Consider the following 19834-nt stretch of genomic DNA (forward strand, 5'->3'; position numbering starts at 1 on the left):
CGTGTCGGGGGCCATGGCCACTCGCTGGAATTGGTTCCCTGGCAAGTGATGAGGCCGATGCGATTCCAGCTTTTGAGCACATAATTCTCATTTGGAGATGATGTTTCTTCCAACTCTCTCTTTTCCTATGATGGTATCGCATCTCCGATTCGCCATGCCCAGCGATAAGGTTGGAATTTTATATATCGCCGAATCGTTTGTGCTCTGCCCACAATCATGTCCTCCAATCGGCAAGCTCGATCTTGCCAGCCACCAACCCCCCTAAAAGAAAGAAGAAAATAGTGTATGCCCAATGCAGTTTGTGTCCAGACAACATTGACCCGGTCGAGTTTCAGCTCTTTGTCCTTAGTAATATGTCGATTGGCAATCCCATCCTGATCAAAAAACTTTAACTAATAGATAGAAAAAATTGCACATTTAACGGGAACTTATAACAATGTTATCGAGTGACTTGAGAAATGCCCTCTCACATGCAAGCCGAACCAAAAACGGAAGAACGAAGCTAGCACCGAAGCCCACAATCTAGTGGTGCAGGGAGGGCGAGCGAAATTTTCGATTGTATTTGGCTTACAAGTTTGGCTTAGGTACTTGCATTAATGCGACATATAGGTGAGGATAGCACATAACAAATCAACATAGTTCAATAGAAAAGAAAGATCTAAAGTAGAATTGACCTTGAATTTTCTCGATTCACTTTTATATGCTAGGCATTAATAATATATTTTTCCAATACAGAACATGATGGAACGTGCCCGGGTACAGCCTTTTATACGTTAGGCATTAATAATATATTGTTCTAATACAAAACATGATGGAACGTAACCGGGTACAGCCTTCACCCTGTGCACGTTAACATCAAAGCATTTATAGTGGAACGCAAAGTTATCCACCAAAAACTATTTTACGTTATGGAGAATATGATATCATATTATATGAACCTTGGCGCACTTGGAGTAAGCTACCGTTTATTCACAATTGGAAGTTCCACGACATCGACCTTAAATAGCCCAAAGCATCCTCAGATTTTGTGAAAGCTCAATTATCGTAACCATCATCGAGCTCCATCTCAAAGAAGTTTGCTCATCAACCATGTCCACTTCGTCGCACAACGCGACGATGGCGAGGGTATCGTCGGACGGAGCGTGGCAAGGAGACAACCCGCTGAACCACGCCTTCCCTTTGCTCGTCGTCCAAACCATTTTGGTCCTCTTCCTCAGCCGATTCCTCGCCTTCCTCCTCAAACCACTTCGCCAACCCAAAGTCATTGCTGAGATTTTGGTACATGGTCGCCGATTGATTGGTCTTTTCGGTTGGGATATATAAGTAACTCAACTGAAACCATATTTATAGAAAGGCAATACATAAATTGAGAACAAATGTCATAAAGGTTACGCAACATGCATGACATGCTTTTGGTTCGATTTCTTGTTTCAGGGTGGAATTTTGCTCGGGCCATCGGCGTTAGGGCGCGTCGACAGTTTCCTGAACCTAATTTTCCCTTCATGGAGCATTCCGGTACTCGAGTCCGTGGCGAGCATCGGCCTACTCTTCTATTTGTTCCTAGTAGGCCTCGAGCTCGACTTGGGCTCAATCCGGAGGAGCGGCAAGAAGGCTTTTGGCATCGCGTTCGCCGGCATATCGCTCCCTTTCCTCTTCGGAATGGGGGCCACCTTCATCCTCCGCAAGCTCGTCCACGGGGAAGAGAAGGTCGGTTACAGCCAGTTCCTTATGTTCATGGGAGTCGCCCTATCCATCACCGCGTTCCCCGTCCTAGCCCGCATCCTTGCGGAGCTCAAGCTTCTCACCACCCGAGTGGGCGAGACCGCGATGGCCGCCGCCGCTTTCAATGACGTGGCTGCTTGGATCATGCTGGCCTTGGCAGTGGCGCTGGCCGGGGGTGGAAGCGGCGGTCCGAAAAGCCCGTTGATTTCCTTGTGGATCCTCTTTTCAGGTATGGCCTTTGTCGGCTTCATGTTTGTGGTCATCCGGCCCATGATGAACTGGATGGCACGACAATGCTCACCGGAGTACGATTTCGTGGACGAGGCTTATATCTGCGTAACCCTAGCCGGGGTAATGCTGTCCGGGTTCATGACTGATCTTATAGGGATCCATGCCATCTTCGGAGCCTTCGTGTTCGGCTTGACAATCCCGAAAGGAGGCGTGTTCGCGACTAGATTGATCAAGAGGATCGAGGACTTCGTGTCGGGTTTGCTCCTCCCGCTCTACTTCGCATCAAGCGGGTTGAAGACCGACATCGCTAAGATCCAGGGGGCAGAGGCGTGGGGGTTGTCGGTGCTGGTAATATCCATGGCATGCACCGGGAAAATTCTAGGGACATTTGTGGTGGCAATGGTGTTTATGATTCCCATTAGGGAATCACTTGCGCTTGGTGTGTTGATGAACACAAGGGGGTTGGTAGAGCTCATTGTTCTCAACATTGGCAAAGAAAAGAAGGTAAGTGTTTCCTTCGTCCTACATATTAAGACGAGATCAGAATGGATGTTTAAGTTTGGTTAATTCATCCATGAATGGCAAAGCTTACTTTTTAAGCTTTCTGATATATATACACCTAAATTTTTATTGCTCGAGTCCACCGTTTGTGCCTTTATCTAGCAAAGTTTGGTGTATAGAAGTTGGTTTACAAATCTATATGGTTCTCATAAATGCTTGACATGGTTTACTTGTTTTAACGTTCACTTACCCTATACCTCGTTATCTTGTAAATCGATTTTGATGGAATTTCCTAGTTTTAGTATAGCTCACAGTAGTCAAGCTATGATTACTCTCTCACCTTTTAAAGGGTTTTGATCCATCTTCCCCTTGACTTATCAAAAGACTTTCTACGGTGTACTTTACTCTTTGATTTTTAAACCTCCTTTTTCCACCCTTAGCAAGATCAAACTTAACGAAATATTAGCTCTAAAGGATAAAGCTAGAAGTATAAGACTTCATCAGAACACGTAGTGCATAAGAACTTCTCTTTCGATGGTAAGAAGGCCCAGCGAAAGTGAATTCCGGACCCATGAATATATGAAAACAAACCGTTCCACAAGTTAATGTATAGAAAGAGTCCTTTGTGATTGTAACTAGGGTTCCTAAGTTGCCGGTCAGTGACCCCTATTTAGACAGTCAGCATTACATCATATGTTGTTTTTCCCAACAAAAGAAGAAAGATGAGAAACTTCATGCTGAAGTTAGCGTATAAATTATGCAACTAAAATTCACATCTTGGGTATGCTCATGAGGTGAGATCGAATCATACGCATGTCAATTTTCTGCTAAATAAAGTATGTGATGATCCTCAAGTTCTGGTTGTCTTAGTCTTTTTGACAGTATATTCAGTCTGTAGGACAGTATACTTATCATTCAGATGGTGGTCCACAAGACTACCAAACTTCTTGCTAACTCTTCAGTAAACAAGAAGGTACTAGTCAATTAGCCGCCGCAAACCGTCCCACTGCCGTCACTTGACATACGGCGTGCAACGGCAGTGAAGATGTATCAATTCCATAGACATGGTTGTCAACCTTGGTAGTCTTTTCCAACTTTAATGAGCATAAAAACGATGGCCACTTCGACCTGTGAGCTTCACAGAAGTCATGATTATGTTGGCCATGGCGCCTAATGGGTAACACCCACTTAATAGATATTTTCTCAATGACAAGCACGTGACGCCTATCCATAAACGATGTCAATAGATGTCCTGATCGTGGGGAGGAATAGGAGGACTCTTCGAACAACATGCTTATTGTAAGTGCAGAGGATAAATTGAAATGTCATTAGGGTCTGGTTCAGCTTTTGTTGGAGTGGTCTAGATCAATTGATTTGCCAATGACGGTGTCAAAACCAAGCTTCAATATGCCCTTGAAAGAGAATAGACATGGGAGAGGTTGCATCATCGTGGTGGCTGCGTGCCTTTTTGACTTTCATCTCCACAAAACCAGCACTTGCTCAGTGAATCAGACTAAATTAGACAATTAGGGTCATGATTCCTTTTTTCTGATAGTGGGAGATCAACCATGGCATTATAAATTCGTTATGCGCTCTCTTTCATCTTTTCACCCTAGCCTAGATCCCTAGTTTCGAATATAACATCTATTTGTCTTCTTCGGTGTTGTTCTGAACTTGTGTGGACCCACGCAAGCAATATATGATGATATGTCAATTCAGTTTTTTTGCTTTTTATTATGCTTCTATATTGCGGTATGTTCGAGATGTTTTCCGCTTTTTGAGGGATTGGGGAGATTGAGTTTTGTTTATGATTGAAACAAATCCGTGGTGATCGCTTTTGGAATAAAAGGAGATTGCATGTATTCCACCCTTTTAAAGGAGCACTATATCAAAAGAAGGGTTCCTTTTGCGGGAGAAGAATGTTTACCAAATTCTCTCTTTCTTTCATTGTCATGGCAGATGGAAAACGAATTAGGAAAGATCGTTTGCAGAAACTTCAGAGATATTTCTAACAAATAAGAAAATATCCCTTCTTGAACAAGCCATTCAAAGAGGGGCATGAGATGACATCTAATTATATGTAATCTGCTTTCCTTAGGACTAGACTAGGCTAAACCTTGTCTTTTTCATTGACATTGAACTACTTACTTCGACAGTTGTGATTTCGCTTTCATGTCTTGGATTGAGCTTTCACTCCGGCCTTTCCCCATGGACTATTCTTTCTATACTGCTTGCTTTTCTCGGGATGTCAAAAATTGTAAACTGAAAATAAGCTTGGGTGTTTCATTGTCTTGTGTTAATTGCGAAACAAAGAGATTCGTAGTGTCAAAAGAATTGCTTTTTTGTGATATGATGGGATACGAACATAGTTTCAAATTTTTTTTTTTTCAGTTCTTCCACTTATCAAACTCACTATTAATTTTCACAAAAATTGAAATGCTTTTTGAAATCAAACGATCTATAAATGTGCGATAGTTGACCTTTCTCACCCTTTTTACTGACTGAAAAAATGATTCATAAAGGTTTGCACCCCTGAAATGAGCAAATTCATGGGGGTTAACAGGAATGCAAATCATTTAGAAGACAATGGAATAGGTATGCTCGAACAGAAATGGATGTTAAATGCGTAAGTAATGATGAGGATTAAGTTAATTTACGACTAAAATACCCTTTAGTGTTGAACTAAGTAATTTTCCCAAAAAGGAAAACCAATGTCAGTACACTAATTGCTTTATTGAGTCAAACTATTAATTAAATATTTTTAGGTGTATGAAGAGACTATTTTGTTTTCTTTCTTGTCAACAACAGGTCCTGAACGACGAGGTGTTCGCGATTTTAGTCGTCATGGCGATATTCACCACCTTCATGACGACTCCTACAGTCCTGGCCATCTACAAACCGAGGAATATCATCCCTCCTCTGGTCGTTCGCAGATTGAGAAGACAACCGCATCTTCCGGGAGACGAGCTCCGAGTGCTCGCTTGCATACATGGGCCGGGAAATATACCGTCACTCATGAAACTCATGGACTTCACAAGGACCAGCCTAAGCCCCCCTCTCCGGCTCCACGTGGTGCGACTCGTCGAGCTTACCAACCGCCCATCGTCCATCATCATGGTCAGGCGAGCTCGGAAGAACGGGCTTCCGCTCATCAGCCGCTTTTGTCACGGCGCCATGCATGACCAAGTGGCGGTGGCTCTCCGGGCATACAGCCAAGCGAACCACCTGACTATCCACCACTCGACGGCCATCTCGGTCTTGTCCACCATGCACGAGGACATCAACCACGTGGCGCAAGAGAAGAGGGCGGAAATGATCATCTTGCCATTTCACAAGCAATGGCGAGGAGAGAACGAGGAGGAAATGGAGAGCGTGAGCTACGAATGGAGGGAAGTCAACAGGAAAGTGCTTGAAAGCGCGCCGTGCACCGTGGCGGTACTCCTAGACCGCGGGCTTGTCGACGAGTTCAAGCAATGCGAAGAGCAGGAAGTCATTGTGGAAAGACGGATTTGTGTCGTTTTCTTCGGTGGAGCTGACGACCGCGAGGCTTTGTCGCTGGTGCGAAGGATGGCAAACAATTCAATGGTCAAGGTTAGCATTATAAGGTTCATTGATGAAGCCGCGAAGGATCTTATGAGCATCACTGGCTCTTCCTCCTAATTCTGTTCAAGGAGAGACGATGCATACCTGCGGGGCCAGGTGATGAAGAGAAAGAAAAGGTAAGCTCTCTTGAGGCTTTCTTAAGAACAATTTCAAAACTGCAAGTTGATGAAAGAAGAGTAAAAATCGTACGTGAGTTAATCTTGAACAGGAAATGGACGAGACGATGGTGGATGAATTTAGGACTTATCATGGCACGACAAACTACTCGGTGAAGGCCACAAACAACAACCTCGTGGAAACACTGATGGCAATAGGCCGAAGCAGGGAATATGACTTGGTTGTGGTAGGGAAGGGTAAGTTCCCAGCGTGGATGGAGGCGAAGCTGGCCAACAATGAGATCGAGCATGACGAACTGGGGCTCGTAGGAAGCATTATGGCTCAATCGGACCAAGGTCTCGTATCCTCAGTGCTTGTGGTGCAGCAGCAGGGTGTGGTCCACAGCAATGAGGTTCCCGGAAAAAGTTGCAAGATCAACAACGGCGAAAACGAAAACGAAAACGAAAACGAAGAATCATGTGCTTGAGCGTCCCGGCGAGGTGGGAGAAGAACCTATGTAGCCTTTTCTGTGTAGTCACTGTAGAGAGGTTGGTCACTGACTTGTAGTGCGACAATGTCTATGAAATAAGCACTGTGTGTGTAATGTAATGTTACATAGTAAATTGCATAAGAACCGAACCTTTGCACTCTAAAAATTGCCTTTCGCCCAGCTACTAGTAGTTCGGAGGAAGATAAAATCAAGATATCCAAGTGATATCAATCCAAAACGAAAAATCCCCGAATGCTGAAAAAAAAGAGCCAACGAAAAAGAAAAATAAGGGAACAGACTCTACCGTTCTCTTTCCCTTCAAAGTTTCAACTCATATAATAAGCATGCAACTCATGTTGGAAATCACATCTTTATAAAGACGACCTCTAAGACAAATGCTAGAACATCGACAGTCTATTTCCTAGGACAATGAAACTGTGTAAATGCGATGCATGTTCAACCACTTCGCATAATCGTCGAAATGGAGGATTTGACCAGATGAACTTCAGGTACGTTAAACCCTCCCCAAAGTATCTTCATCTTTGACAAAATTGGACTGGCATCAAATTAATAAATACAAATCAAAAAACAAATAACACGGAACGCATAATCACAAAAGGCAATATATAATATATCCGACTGAAGTCAACATGACCATTGAATTGCTTTAACAAAAATTCCAGTTACAAATAATGATGTTGTACTCACAAAAATCAGTCTTCTCTCAATATTTTGATGGCAGTTATTACATACATAAACTACTTTGGAACATGCCAAAGCTGTCCAACAAATCTCACAAGAAAACATTGACGCAAAACCTAAAACAAAGTTTAGAAACCATTATCGGCAGCTGTTTGATACCTTCTATTGAATAAATCTCCATCTTACTCGCCATTGGATGAGTAGCTACAATCTTGTCAAGAAGTCACAAATAAAATAGAGTCAGTAGAAAATATAATATGCTCTACCTTCCCACATAAGAATTATCTGATCGAAAGCTGTTCTTGTTAAATAATTCATGATTAGAACAAGTCAGACAGAGTAGAGAGGTCAATGTTGAGAACTCAACACTACTGACACCTCCATCAGTCAATGTGCAGTTCAAATTTGGCATACAACGAGTGGGGGAAAAAATTAAATAAGAAGCTTCTTCAAGATGTGAAAACCTGTTTCTCATTAAAAAAAAAAATACAAATAAAAAGAACAAGGCATTGAGTCCTTAGCATTAAGATGCACATCGGCTCTTTCACAATAATTCACACCACAGAAACCTACATTTGAAGGCATGTTAGAGAAGTTGCCATATACCTTAAAGGAAGCCTCCTTCTGTCCATGTGGCATCTGATTTCCCATTGTGACCAGCAGTTCCCTTATTTGGGGCACTCTGATACCAGTTATCATATCCATCCTCCTTTGCATCATCCCATCCAGCCCAACCATCATTGTTACCAGATGTGCCTCCCTTTGTTGTTTCTTCCTTCTTATTATCTTTGTGGTCCCAATCATCCCAAGAGGTCGAACTAAAGGTTTGGACATTTCCACTTGAAGAAGACTGCCCTCCAGACGAAGCATTCCATCCTTTATTCTCTTGCTTAAACTCCTGATAATATCCATTTCTCTCATTGTCGTTCCGTTGCCAATTTTCATTGTTCCAGCTCACGCCATCTTTAGTATACTCCTCAACCTTTTGGGAAGCTATCGCCATTACTCCTTTCATAATGCCCCATGTCCTCTGTCCAATCTCTGTTGTTTTATTAGTCACAACATTGACGGTTTCATTCACCTTGTGATCATAGCCTCCTTCCTTCACCTGGAAAATGATTTATCTCAATATGACCACCCAAAAGAAGGAGATTCATTTAACCCATCAAGGAAAAACCAAACAAAAATGCTCACATATCCTTATCATAAAAAATGCTGATCATAGTCGAGACCAGAGTATCAAACTAAAAGCATGCACTTTACGAGTCAATAGTAGTTGAATAAGAGGGCTTTAACTGAGTAACAGCATCAACTTCTAATTCTCAAAGACACCCGAGTTCAGCAGTAAAGAATCAACCTGATCCCAGCATTCAATGATGAGATCTGAAGGAGAATGAAATTGAACCAGAAAGCATTTCATATCAACAGAATCAAAAGGACCAATCAAATCTTCCAAAAAGTCATCCAGATAATTGCCCCAATTTAACAGCCACAAAGATCATAGATTTTACTCTAACAGAAGAACAGCCTGCAGACATGCGGCTTTCATATATGAAAGAATCTGAAAAAGATACTACCATCATCATCCACATTGTTAAAAGGCCAGCAGATGGTTGACAGTTCATGAATGATATTTTGGCAACAACACGCCATTATGCAAAAAGGTTAGTTAAATGTCTTATGTTGTCCTCAGAACATAAGAATTTAGTTATAGGGCAAAAAGAGAATACAGGGAACCTTTCAAGCAAAATCATAAGAAAAGCAAAATGCCTAAACTTTGTGAAATCTGTGACAAGTTCTTTAAAATCGCTGAGAGCTACAGGCTGGACCAAAACTAACAAAATGTGGAGAAAAAGGAGAAGCTAGCCATTACATATTTAAAGTACATAAGAGAAACCAATGCTTACAAAGACCACTTCCCCCATATTCGATGCAGTCACACAATTAAACAAGTTGACAATTGTCCAAATATTGATGCTTTTACCAAGCTTTGATTATGATGGACAGTTATATCAATTCACGACTCTATCAAGAGTGCTAACTGGGAGAGATTCTACCTATTAAAATTTGAGTACTGCTAAAAATTTATAAATTTTCATAATTTATTATAAGTAGGATATCATACTTCTCATACTAAGATTCCTATTTCGATTATGTTTCTTGTCTAGAGGTTTCCTACCTCAGTTTGGAGTGAGATTTGATTATCTATAAATACATGCTCTCCTATGGATAGAAACCATCAACTGAATGAAATTTATTGAGATCTCATAGTGATCTGTCTTCAAACTATCATTCTAATTGCAATTCTTTGCTTTCAGATTCTCGCAATTCTTTGCTTTCAGATTCGGTAACACAATTATTTTTTTTTAGTGTGGTGCTCAAGGACTCATGAAATGTGCTGGCTATGATGCCTGAAGGACTTCGTTTGTCTTGATTTATCATTCATAGTGATCTGTCTTCAAACTATCATTCTAATTGGGACACCAATTTGGGACTCATCATCCTTGTACAACTAAAAAGACACAGGTTTTCTCTATTATTTGTCCAAAGAGAAAAGATAACGTTAATGAATTTTGCAATTGACAAGCACATTTATTTGCTGCCTCAAATTATTTGTTTATATTTCCCTTCCAATTCCCTTCTTTCTTTCTTTTTTTGGGTAGTAGGGGAAAATTGTCCTTTACATTTAGGGCATTTTTGTTTGTATTCTTTTTTTGTTCCCCGGAACACAATTTCTGTTCTTTTGTTCCGGGGAACAAAAAGAGAATAGAAACACATTTGTTTACGCTTTTGTTCCCGGGAACAAAAAATTTATTTTTTCGTTCCCGGGAACAAATTTGGAACAAAAACAAGAAAAACTTATTTCTTGTTCCAGGGAACACTTTTTGAAGAAACAAAAAAACAAAAACACAAAACTTATTTCTTTTTTTCTCCTTTTTCTTCTTCTTTTTTCTTTTTCTTTTTTCTTTGGCCGGTCGCCGACCTTAACCATGGCCGTCGACCGGCTGTCGAGGGCCGGCAACCTCGCCGGAGCGTCACCGGCCCCCGGCGAGGCCGAGCTTGCCCAGCCACCAGCAAGGCCGAGCCTCGCCAGGCCACCACCAAGTCGGCGTCGCCCAGCCACCAGCGAGGCCAAGCCTCGCGCGGCCGTCGCCCAACCGGTCGCCGGCCACCACCAAAGAGAACAAGAAAAAAGGAAAAATAAAAAAATGAAAAAAATAAAAGAAACAAGAAAATTATACAAGTTCACTAAACGTGTTTCTGTCCTTTTTCTATTCCAGGAACAGAAATTTTGAGCAATTACCAAACATGTTCTTCTGTTCAAAAATTGTTCTTTAGAACAGAACTATTTCTATTCCAAGGAACAAGTTTTGAATAGAAACGTTACCAAACGCACCCTTACACACCCACATTTGCCCCCAAATCCTTATTATGTTTTTTGGCTGGGATTCAATTACTCCTTATGCATTGACTAACAAAGAAGGATTTCAAGAGTGAGTGACTACATTCACATGGAAATACAGCAACAGTAAGGATTTCAAGGCAAACTAGGACAGGTTGTGAAAGAATAGGGAATAAAGTGATACCAAATTAACTACAAAGAGCAAAGTGACACAGGAAAATAAAAAGGGCATTTTGCGAGCATCACTTGCTTCAAAAGTGACTACGTTCCCACTAAAAATACAATGACTTCAAGGATTTTAAAAGCTTATGGTGGAAATGAAACAGAATAGGACTTTGAGGCAAAGTCACACAGAAAAGACAAACTACAAATTAATTACTAAAAGAGGGTAGTAAAGCAATTCCTGGCCAATCTGAAGTCAGAATACTAATGAAAACATAAGTGCTCTACCCACTAATTAGTAACTATTTGACGAAGATTAAACCGAGTCCTAGAGGGTGGTATCATCTAACATATGGTCATCGATCTACAGAACTGGTGGAGACAACTCTCAAAACATTCAAATTACTTTTAACCTTTTTGCAAAGAAACCCCGCATATGCTCTATAACATTGCTTGACTGGAAAGAGCAAGAATACTTATCCAGCATTGGCCCCAAGTAAAGAATTATCTCTCCAGCAAAATAAAACAAGTGCCGTATCCACAAACACAAGTGCAAATGCAGTAATGTAGTAGTAGTCGTCGACATTGTCCCTCACTCCAAAGAAAAAGAAAAAAAAAAAAAACTTTAGTGGGTCTTCACCAGTAACCTTACCCGCCTAATGATGCCATTATCAACTGTCAGTTTTCTGCTGTAAGTTAGCTCCGAAATATCAAGAATTAAGTTGTCCAATTATGTTGCATTGTTCAGAATCATACCAACAAGAGTCACCAAAATTTCTGCCCAAAGGTCAACTCAAAATAATCTTCTGAAACACCTTTTCAAACAAATGCAAATTCAAGATATACCAGATGGGTACGAGACTATATATGACTAGTAATTTTCATGACCCACATGCTTTAACTTTGCTCACAACTTCTGTGCCGAGCAAGCTTACTTTGTAGCATTATCATCCAAAACCTCTAAAAGGTCAATATGCTACAATCACTATCCATACAAAAAATTGCCATCCCAATTACACCCTTTGATCCACGGATTTATCTAACCAGTGCCATTAGCATGCAAAAGAAAGATTCAAGCATACAGCAAGAAAAGTATTCCTCAGTTAGTCTTTTCTAAACAAAATCGACCATGACAATAGAGAATGTTAAGCATGAGAAAGCAATCAAGAACAAAAAATCTGCAGCCAATCTTCTCCATCCTAAATCAATACTGCTGAACTTGTTGCTGGCCTAGTTCGAGTGAATTACATTCTGACATACGTCAAAGAGGCAAATTCTTGTCCAAATGATTATAAGCCAAACCAATAGAATTCCAAATTCTGTATACCTTAGCAGTGATCTCCTTCGTTCCTGCTTGGACCACACTTGCAGCTGACTGAGCTGCTGATGCAGCGACAAAAGACAACCTACCCAATCCCTGCAAAATACGAAATCCTCGATTCACTAATTATACATTCTACACTGCATCAATCAATCGAATCGCCAACAATTTCCGTACAAAAACAAACCTGGGATACAGCAGAGAGCACGTCCCCTTGGGGATTATTGTTGTTACTCATCCTGGGAGGCGCAGGGCTCGATCCGAACCCAACATATTTTCCGCCTTGCGAGGGTGGGAGACCCTCGGGCCGCGAATCGTTCTCTGCAATCTTCTGAGCAAAGAAGGTCTCCTTATTAGCCGCGGATGCCTCCAACTGCGACCGAGTGTAGATGTCCTGTGTAGACTTAGATCTCACCGGAGCGCCGCTTCTCCCTCCGCCGCCAGCACCGCCTCTAAAATCGCTGGCCGATTGATTCCGCCTAATATCGCTCGAAGATCTAAAGCCGTCGTCATTGTCCCAGCTATCCCAACCACCGTCCGCCCGCCGCCGCCGCCGCCCCCGCCCGTCTTCTGAGCCAAGGGAGGCCTGCTCCTGCCGCCGCCGCCGCCGCCGCCGACGCTCTCCTTCACGACGGGGGGATCCCGCCAGGGGCGGCCCTCGGCGAGCGCCTGAATCCGGTCGCGGTACACGCCGGCGGCCTTGGTGTTGTACTTGGCGACGATGTCGGTCTCCTTGGGGATGCCGTACTGGGCGAGGAAGGCGTTGAGCCGCTCGTTGCCGCCGACCTCCATCTTCTTGATCTGGATCTCGGACCAGGAGTCCATGGTGACGGATCGGACGAAGGAGATGTGGACGCCGAGGCCGCGGTGCTTCCCGGAGCACTCGAGGCACATGAAGACGCCGTACGACACCGACGCCCACTGCGGGTTCTTCTGCGCGCAGTCGACGCACGTCTTGTTCGCCGGCTGCGACTGCAGGTCGCGGAGGCGCCTCGATGCCGCCATTCCCCTCCCCTCCCCTCCCGGTCGGTGCGGTGCGGTGCGGATCGGATCGGATTCGAGGAGGAGGGGAAGAGGGATAAAGATCGGAGCTTTTTTTTTCCGTTATCGTCGCGACTGGATTCGAGCCGATCGATTCCCTTCCCTCTTATTTTCTCGGAGGAGAGAAATCGCGGAGATCACCGACACCGTGAAATCGCGTCATGCGATGGAATTGGTGCGCGCGTGTCGGCTCGCTCGCTTGTCCGCGAGGAGGCAGGAGCAGGACGGGAGGAGGGGTAAAGGAAACAGCACCGATGTCGCGCTAATCATGAATGGTGAGAGCGAAGAATTGCCGAGTAGAATTATTATATTGGGTTGAAGAAGAGGATTTTTGCTGTTTTCTACGCCAATTTTCGCTTCATCTTTTTGTTTTCAACCTGAGGTCCTTACTTAGAGTTCCCTTCCCTTCCCTTCCCTAATTTGTCCGGTCAGATTCTCTGTGTCCGACGTGGCATTCGCTGAGGTGGCCGCGACATGCTTCCCCGTGGCACGCGTTGCTGATGTGGCGCCACGACTGGGAGAGGCTTCATAAGCTAATCCCGACCCGAGAAAACCCGAGAAAACCCTCGGGCAACTAAAAGATGTTCTCTAGACTTGAGATATCGGTGCCGATGTGTCCAGTTAGAAAGTTGGCCATAGGATACGAGGGCAACAAGTGCTATTTTAACCCCTTTACTCTTTATGGCTATTCAAGGTTCTCAATCCTTCACCTATCCTTGTGCTCCCCCAATCCTACTTTAACACCTGGCCGCTCCTTTTTCATATGTTATTTCGAGCCTTTGGTGGATAGCATTTCTTTCAAACTCGAAAGAAAACTAAAGTTAACGTAAAGATAAGACAGGATGTATCCAACTATTAAAAAGAAAGATTTCGCTTCAATGTCAAAACGCATAAACTTAACTCGGTCAGAGGACATAAAGATATTCGGAGGACTGAGTACGTACACTAAATTAAATCTTGACCATGAGATCTAATGAGAAGACTTATAAAGAACCCTCTATTTTCAATGGTTTGGATTCAATTTAGTACACATACTAAATTCATTTATTAGTCTCATTCTATTCTTCCACATCAACCCATGCACCACCGCCACCAGGTCACAACCAGTATGCCATTAAAGCAACAGTATGCTTATGAAGTAGCCATGTCGAGATCTGTGCTCTGTCGTGAAATGATCTGTCCGTTCAAATCCAGACAGTGTGACAGCTAAAATGACATGAATATGACCCCACGCGACTGCCTCGTAGAACTCCACTTGGAAAAGGACTGTGTTCTGTTTACGTACCATCTGAAACTCTACTTGTGTCCTCTTCCGTCCTTTAAGAGCATATATGTCTATAAGGAAATTCAAATGGTAATTTCTCATTCACAGACATGGTAAATACACTTCAAAGTCAGTTCACTTTCGCGAACTTTGCACTCGGACAGGTTCCAAGAGCCCAGAGAATACAACTTTCCCATATAATGCGAATATTGGAAGCGTGAAACATGAGGATTCAAAGCTTTCAAAATCTGAAACGGGAGAATGCTTTTTCTACATTAAGAGAGAGGTACATAAACCCAGAAAATGAGAGAGAGACTCCGGCGAGCATTATCCATAACATAGCCTGCAACGAGATGTAGGGGCTCAAGAAGAAGATTACTGCAATCGATGCACTCTGCCAGACTTTTAGCTGTGCAAATGCTCCTTCCTGTCCCCAGAAGCAGTCAACATGGACAAAAAATCATACTTGGATGACGATTCAAGTGAAATCAGGAGGAAACAACTCAGATACACCTAACCTACATATTACGTACATGTAATGCAAGCACTCTGATTCCTGAAAAGTTAGGCAAGCGACAACACGAAGTAATGCACATTCACAAAAAAGCTCTCGATAATAATATCAGATGGTAGATGAAATTTTGTAGATCACAATTCAGGAGTTCAATTTAAGTGCGTGACGAGCCTAGTTTGACTCTTTATGAGGAATCATTGAAGTTTTGAAATTCATTGGCAGAATCCTTCATCATACTTTATGCTTATGCATGCAATACCAGAAAGAGTCATGTCTTAACTTTTTTCTTACCGTATCACTCTTGAAGAGCAATCCAAGAAGAGCATTCAGTTGAGTATTAAGAACACCATCACCAATTCCCAAAATTGCAGCCAGTACAAGAGGGCATATAATCTGAAACACTCCGCTAAAGCTGCATTGCAACATCATAACGGTGGAAATAGATGCTTCAGATCACAGTGTTGATTAGAATTTGCTACATAACTCAATCTGAGTAAAGAGAGAACCTGCTTTTCACCAACATCCAGACAAATGCAGAAGCCTGAAGAAGAGCGCCACCAGAAACTATCCAAGTGATTGATGTAAGACCAGAGGTGAGACGACCAGCAGTCAGGGAGCACTGAGAAAGATACACATTAAATGAAATGGTTATAATATTGCAGTCTATCCAAGAACCTACAGTTCTGCAATGGATATATAAGCTAAAATACCCAGAAACCAAGTGGAAAAAGTTATTTACTCAGGCAGGCTAGTTGCCATTTTTCCAGTATTAGGTCCTAATGGTAGCTTGTTCGTAAAGATAGCTCTCCAAGTAGACCTCGAGTACAAGAATAACTCATGGACTAACAATTTGCAGGATTTAGGCAGCGATGCAAAAATAAGGAATATAACACTCAATAGTCCATGATGCTCAAGTCAAAACCAAAAAGGGTAAATGACAAATGATCCCTAAAGTTTGGCCCAATGTAAAATGTGGCCCTTGAACTTTAGCATATTGTACAATATTGTCTTTGAACTTTAATTTGTTCAATATCATCTCTCAACTTTTGGTATATGTTCAATTTAGTTTCTAGATTGTATGAAAATATTCAATATTATCCCTAAACTTGAATTAATTGAAAGATAACATTGAACATTTTCATATAGTTCAAGAACTAAATTGAACATACGCCAAAAGTTCAAGAACTATATTGAACAAATTAAAAGTTTAAGGACGAAAGTGCACACTGAGTTAAAATTCAAGAACTACATTGAATAATGGGCCAAACTTCAGAGACCATTTGTGTCATCATCCCAATCAAAAAGGAGCCAATAATACTTTTGCAAAATTAGTTTGTTCACAAAGTAGAAAAAGACATAAAAGTAATAAAATTATCAAGGGCTAAGAAGAACGTGAAGATCCAAATCCTGCAAGTATTTTAATACTTACTATAGCATCAAACACCCCATAGACGACCATAGAACCAGCTACACCAGACTCCCCAAGAGCTGGCTTGACAATGTCCTTCGTGAATTCAGCCCTAAGATATCAAGATGTTTTATTAACTGGCGCTTAGGAAAACCACAAAGTAACAAAAATAAAGGTTTGAAGGCAAGTAAGTCGTTCAATTTAAATTAAACATTAAAGACTTTGAATCACCGCATCAAGCAATCTTACACTCTGCATATAGTGACATGCAGATAAGCTGATTGTATTGTTACAGAACCTTCCCATTTTAAGATTGAGATCATATTGTGCACAACCATGGTTCAACTAATCACCAGCATATTGCACTAATCATCTAAAGCATCTTCAGATAATTTTTTCATAGAAACTGATCGGAAGACACAGAGAATAAAAAAAGCATTACTAAGACAGAATTAACAGGCATCTATTATTTGACTTTTGATTAAAAAGTTTATTCATTCAGTCATTCTTCTTTAAGTATATTCTGTTGTAATTTTAAGCATTGGCAATTTTTTTTCATGCTGCTTACCATGAACTCAAGTCAATGGCAACACTACTAAATGCGAATCAACTATTGTAGAAAACCAACAAAAAAGTTAACAAATTCACAGAAAGTACTCATTCTCCATTAGGGTGACAGTGCTTTATGGGATGGACTACTTGATGTTCAAGTACCAAGAAGTATGCATACAACTGTAGCCCCACGTAATAATTCTTAAATAAACTTCCTTTATGGCTTTAATTAAAGGATGAAAGACTTGTGAGTTTGAGGCTCCTTGGATCAAAGGATGACTTAATCAAGATTTCAAGCAATTACATGCATCAAAATAAAAAATTAATGACTGGCATATGCACGAGAACATAAAAAATAATAATTAAAAAAAAAAAAAACACACTACAGAGTAATGTAGTACGTACCAAACAAATGCTTGCTGCAACCCTGAATATGCAATCAGCGGGATTACCAGCAGCATCCGTACATCAAACAAAGGATTAATCACAGACTTTGATAGAGACACCAGAGAAGAACGGAAACTAGCAGGGTATTCTGGGGAAGCTCTTTCTTCTCTACTGTCTCTTTTTCTCAAGAAACACATAAGTATGGTGCCAAAGGTCGTACAGCAAAGAAACACAATGAACAGTAATGTCGTTCCGCTTGAAGTCCCATCCTACATTTAAGGGAAACAATATCCACAATGAAGGATAAGCGTCAAGGGAAGATAAGAACAAATGCAGAAACACTTGTTATAATCATCTTTCCATGCGTAAAAAAGGATCTCACCAAAAGGCAGTACTGGTTGCCTTTTATAAACAGATAAAATAAGAAAAATTCAGGTGGTATGATTATGTATGCTAATTAGCAAGCAAAAGAATTGAAAAATAAAGGAATGAGTAAGGGGATGCTCCATACAGATTCCTCTCTAGAAACAGCTAGTGACATTAGAAACTTAACAGAAGGATAGAAAAAAGAAAAAAATGAGTAAGGGGATGATGCCACATACCGTTTCCTCACTCAAAAGAGCTAGCGATACTAGATTCCCAACAACCTGCAAAGACATGGTCAAAAAGATCAGGACAACATGCTGGATGGTTAAGATAAAAAGTCCATCTTAAAAAACTCAATTAGCAAATTTGACCTGGTGACTGGCAAACGTTCCCCAAAATTCTCCATTAAAGGCACCGATAACTGTTCCTTCATGTAAGCTTAAATCTTTTGCATGAGTACGCGCAGTCGAGGTGAGATATGTACCCTAACAGAAAAAAAATTAGGTAAGGGAAAAAAACGATGACAAGATAAGAGCAGTGGACCTAAAATAAAGACAGACTGAGTTTACACACAAATCAAAAGGAAGCAAATATTCACCTGCCCAACCCATATTATTGACGCACCAAACCCAAGATATAAAGAAGCCGGAACCATTGTGAACCTGCATCAGGAACAGCTAAAAGATGAAGAGTGTGCAGTCCACCACAAAGTTTATGAGTAAATGAACAGAAACGTAAACAATCAATTTCTTTTTCAGCCCAAAACTGGACTGCCTAATTTGATATTCACTATCTCTATCTGGCACTAAAAGTGGCTTTATGATGGCCAAAAGACCGATAGCACTACTGACTACCCCTCTCATCTACAGATCCATGATATTTCGGCATTTGCAGTAAATTAGATGATGAGCTATGCCTAAGAGCTGACTAACTAGATTTCTGAATTTAGAACATAGCGATCTGCCTACAACAACATTTCATTTAAAACACTTAGAGGCTCTTATGCTTACTAGGAGCAACCTTATATACCCCATCATGGGGGAATAAAAGGCATGACCCATGAGTACAATAAATTCACGGAGTCTTTGAAACACCGGGACCGGAAAATTATAAGCAATCGGACTAAGTACTATAGACAACCTACAGAGGCAGAAGGGCATACCAGGATGGTTTCAAATTCGCTGCTATGAACAGCCAGTAACCAGAAGTCCCCAGAAGAATAGCATTTTTGGGACCCAGTGCCCGAACCACCAGAGAAGCAACCAAGGAGAAAAATGTGAAGGACACGTACAGTATGCCGAGCGAGATCGTGCCCAAATTATCCGTCTGCAACAAAATCAAGAAACTCATCAAACCAAAACGCAACGTCAAACGAAGTAAGAAACGAGAAAAAAAAAAAAAAAAAAGGAACAATTCCTAAAAGCAAGCTCAGACGCAGAAGTCCAGATTCTGCTACTAGGTTTTCACTTGTCGACCGTCGATTTCTCTCAATTCTTTCCCGGGGAAGTAAAAAATGCGAACTTGGAGCCCGCGATTCAACGGAAACGTCGCCGAAACCGGAACTCACAGTGTTCACGGTGCTCTCGAGATTCTGAGCAGCCCCGTAGGCCGAGAAGATGAGCAGAAACCCGCAGCTCAGTATATGGACGTCCCGGACATGGCTCCCCCGAGGCGACGGAGCCGCCGCCGCCGCCGCCGGCGAGGCCTCGGCGGAGGCGGCGACGACCAACGGAGCTTCCTCATCGCGGAGAGAATCTGCGGAATCCATCACTTCCCCTGGGGCCTCCAGCTTTCACAGTGGCGGGGCGACCCGCTATATAGCAGAGCAGGCGCCCGGTAGCGTCCGCGTCGCGGGTGGGGTCGAGACGGCACGAAGCGTGCCGGCGAGGATCATGATGAGCTACGTGACGACGTGGAGGGAATCATGGACGTCAGCGTGCGGATTCGGCGAGCGACAGAAGGAGCCGAGGGATCGAAGGAGGAAGGGCTCGAGATTGAATTAAGAATCCGGGGGGATCGGACAAGCAGAAGAGTCCGGAGAAGAAAAGGACGAGGGAGACGGCGAAATGAA

General features: G+C 42.1%; 3 protein-coding genes across 3 annotated transcripts; 1 reads left to right on the forward strand and 2 right to left on the reverse strand.

The window, feature by feature from the left end:
• Positions 1–964: 964 nt before the first annotated feature.
• On the forward strand, positions 965–6809 carry LOC104426482 (cation/H(+) antiporter 20). The gene is made up of 4 exons (XM_010039548.3): positions 965–1278; positions 1435–2457; positions 5263–6173; positions 6266–6809. Exons 1-3 carry the CDS (start codon positions 1090–1092, stop codon positions 6112–6114), a joined length of 2064 nt encoding a protein of 687 aa, XP_010037850.2. The 5' UTR covers positions 965–1089; the 3' UTR covers positions 6115–6173; positions 6266–6809.
• Positions 6810–7253: 444 nt separating this feature from the next.
• Positions 7254–13630, reverse strand: LOC104426483 (probable ADP-ribosylation factor GTPase-activating protein AGD6). The gene is given in 5 exon segments (XM_010039549.3): positions 7254–7556; positions 7952–8453; positions 12238–12327; positions 12419–12769; positions 12772–13630. Coding segments are annotated over 4 exon segments (1407 nt in total). The 5' UTR covers positions 13237–13630; the 3' UTR covers positions 7254–7556; position 7952.
• Positions 13631–14606: 976 nt separating this feature from the next.
• LOC104426484 (UNC93-like protein 3) lies at positions 14607–19834 on the reverse strand. The gene is made up of 10 exons (XM_010039551.3): positions 19331–19834; positions 18926–19089; positions 18362–18425; positions 18135–18248; positions 18000–18044; positions 17416–17666; positions 16480–16570; positions 15557–15669; positions 15342–15462; positions 14607–14963 (listed from the first exon to the last, which is right to left on the reverse strand). Exons 1-10 carry the CDS (start codon positions 19529–19531, stop codon positions 14778–14780), a joined length of 1350 nt encoding a protein of 449 aa, XP_010037853.2. The 5' UTR covers positions 19532–19834; the 3' UTR covers positions 14607–14777.

This window comes from Eucalyptus grandis, chromosome 11 (genome assembly GCF_016545825.1).
Source record: "Eucalyptus grandis isolate ANBG69807.140 chromosome 11, ASM1654582v1, whole genome shotgun sequence".
NCBI classification, from domain to species: domain Eukaryota; kingdom Viridiplantae; phylum Streptophyta; class Magnoliopsida; order Myrtales; family Myrtaceae; genus Eucalyptus; species Eucalyptus grandis.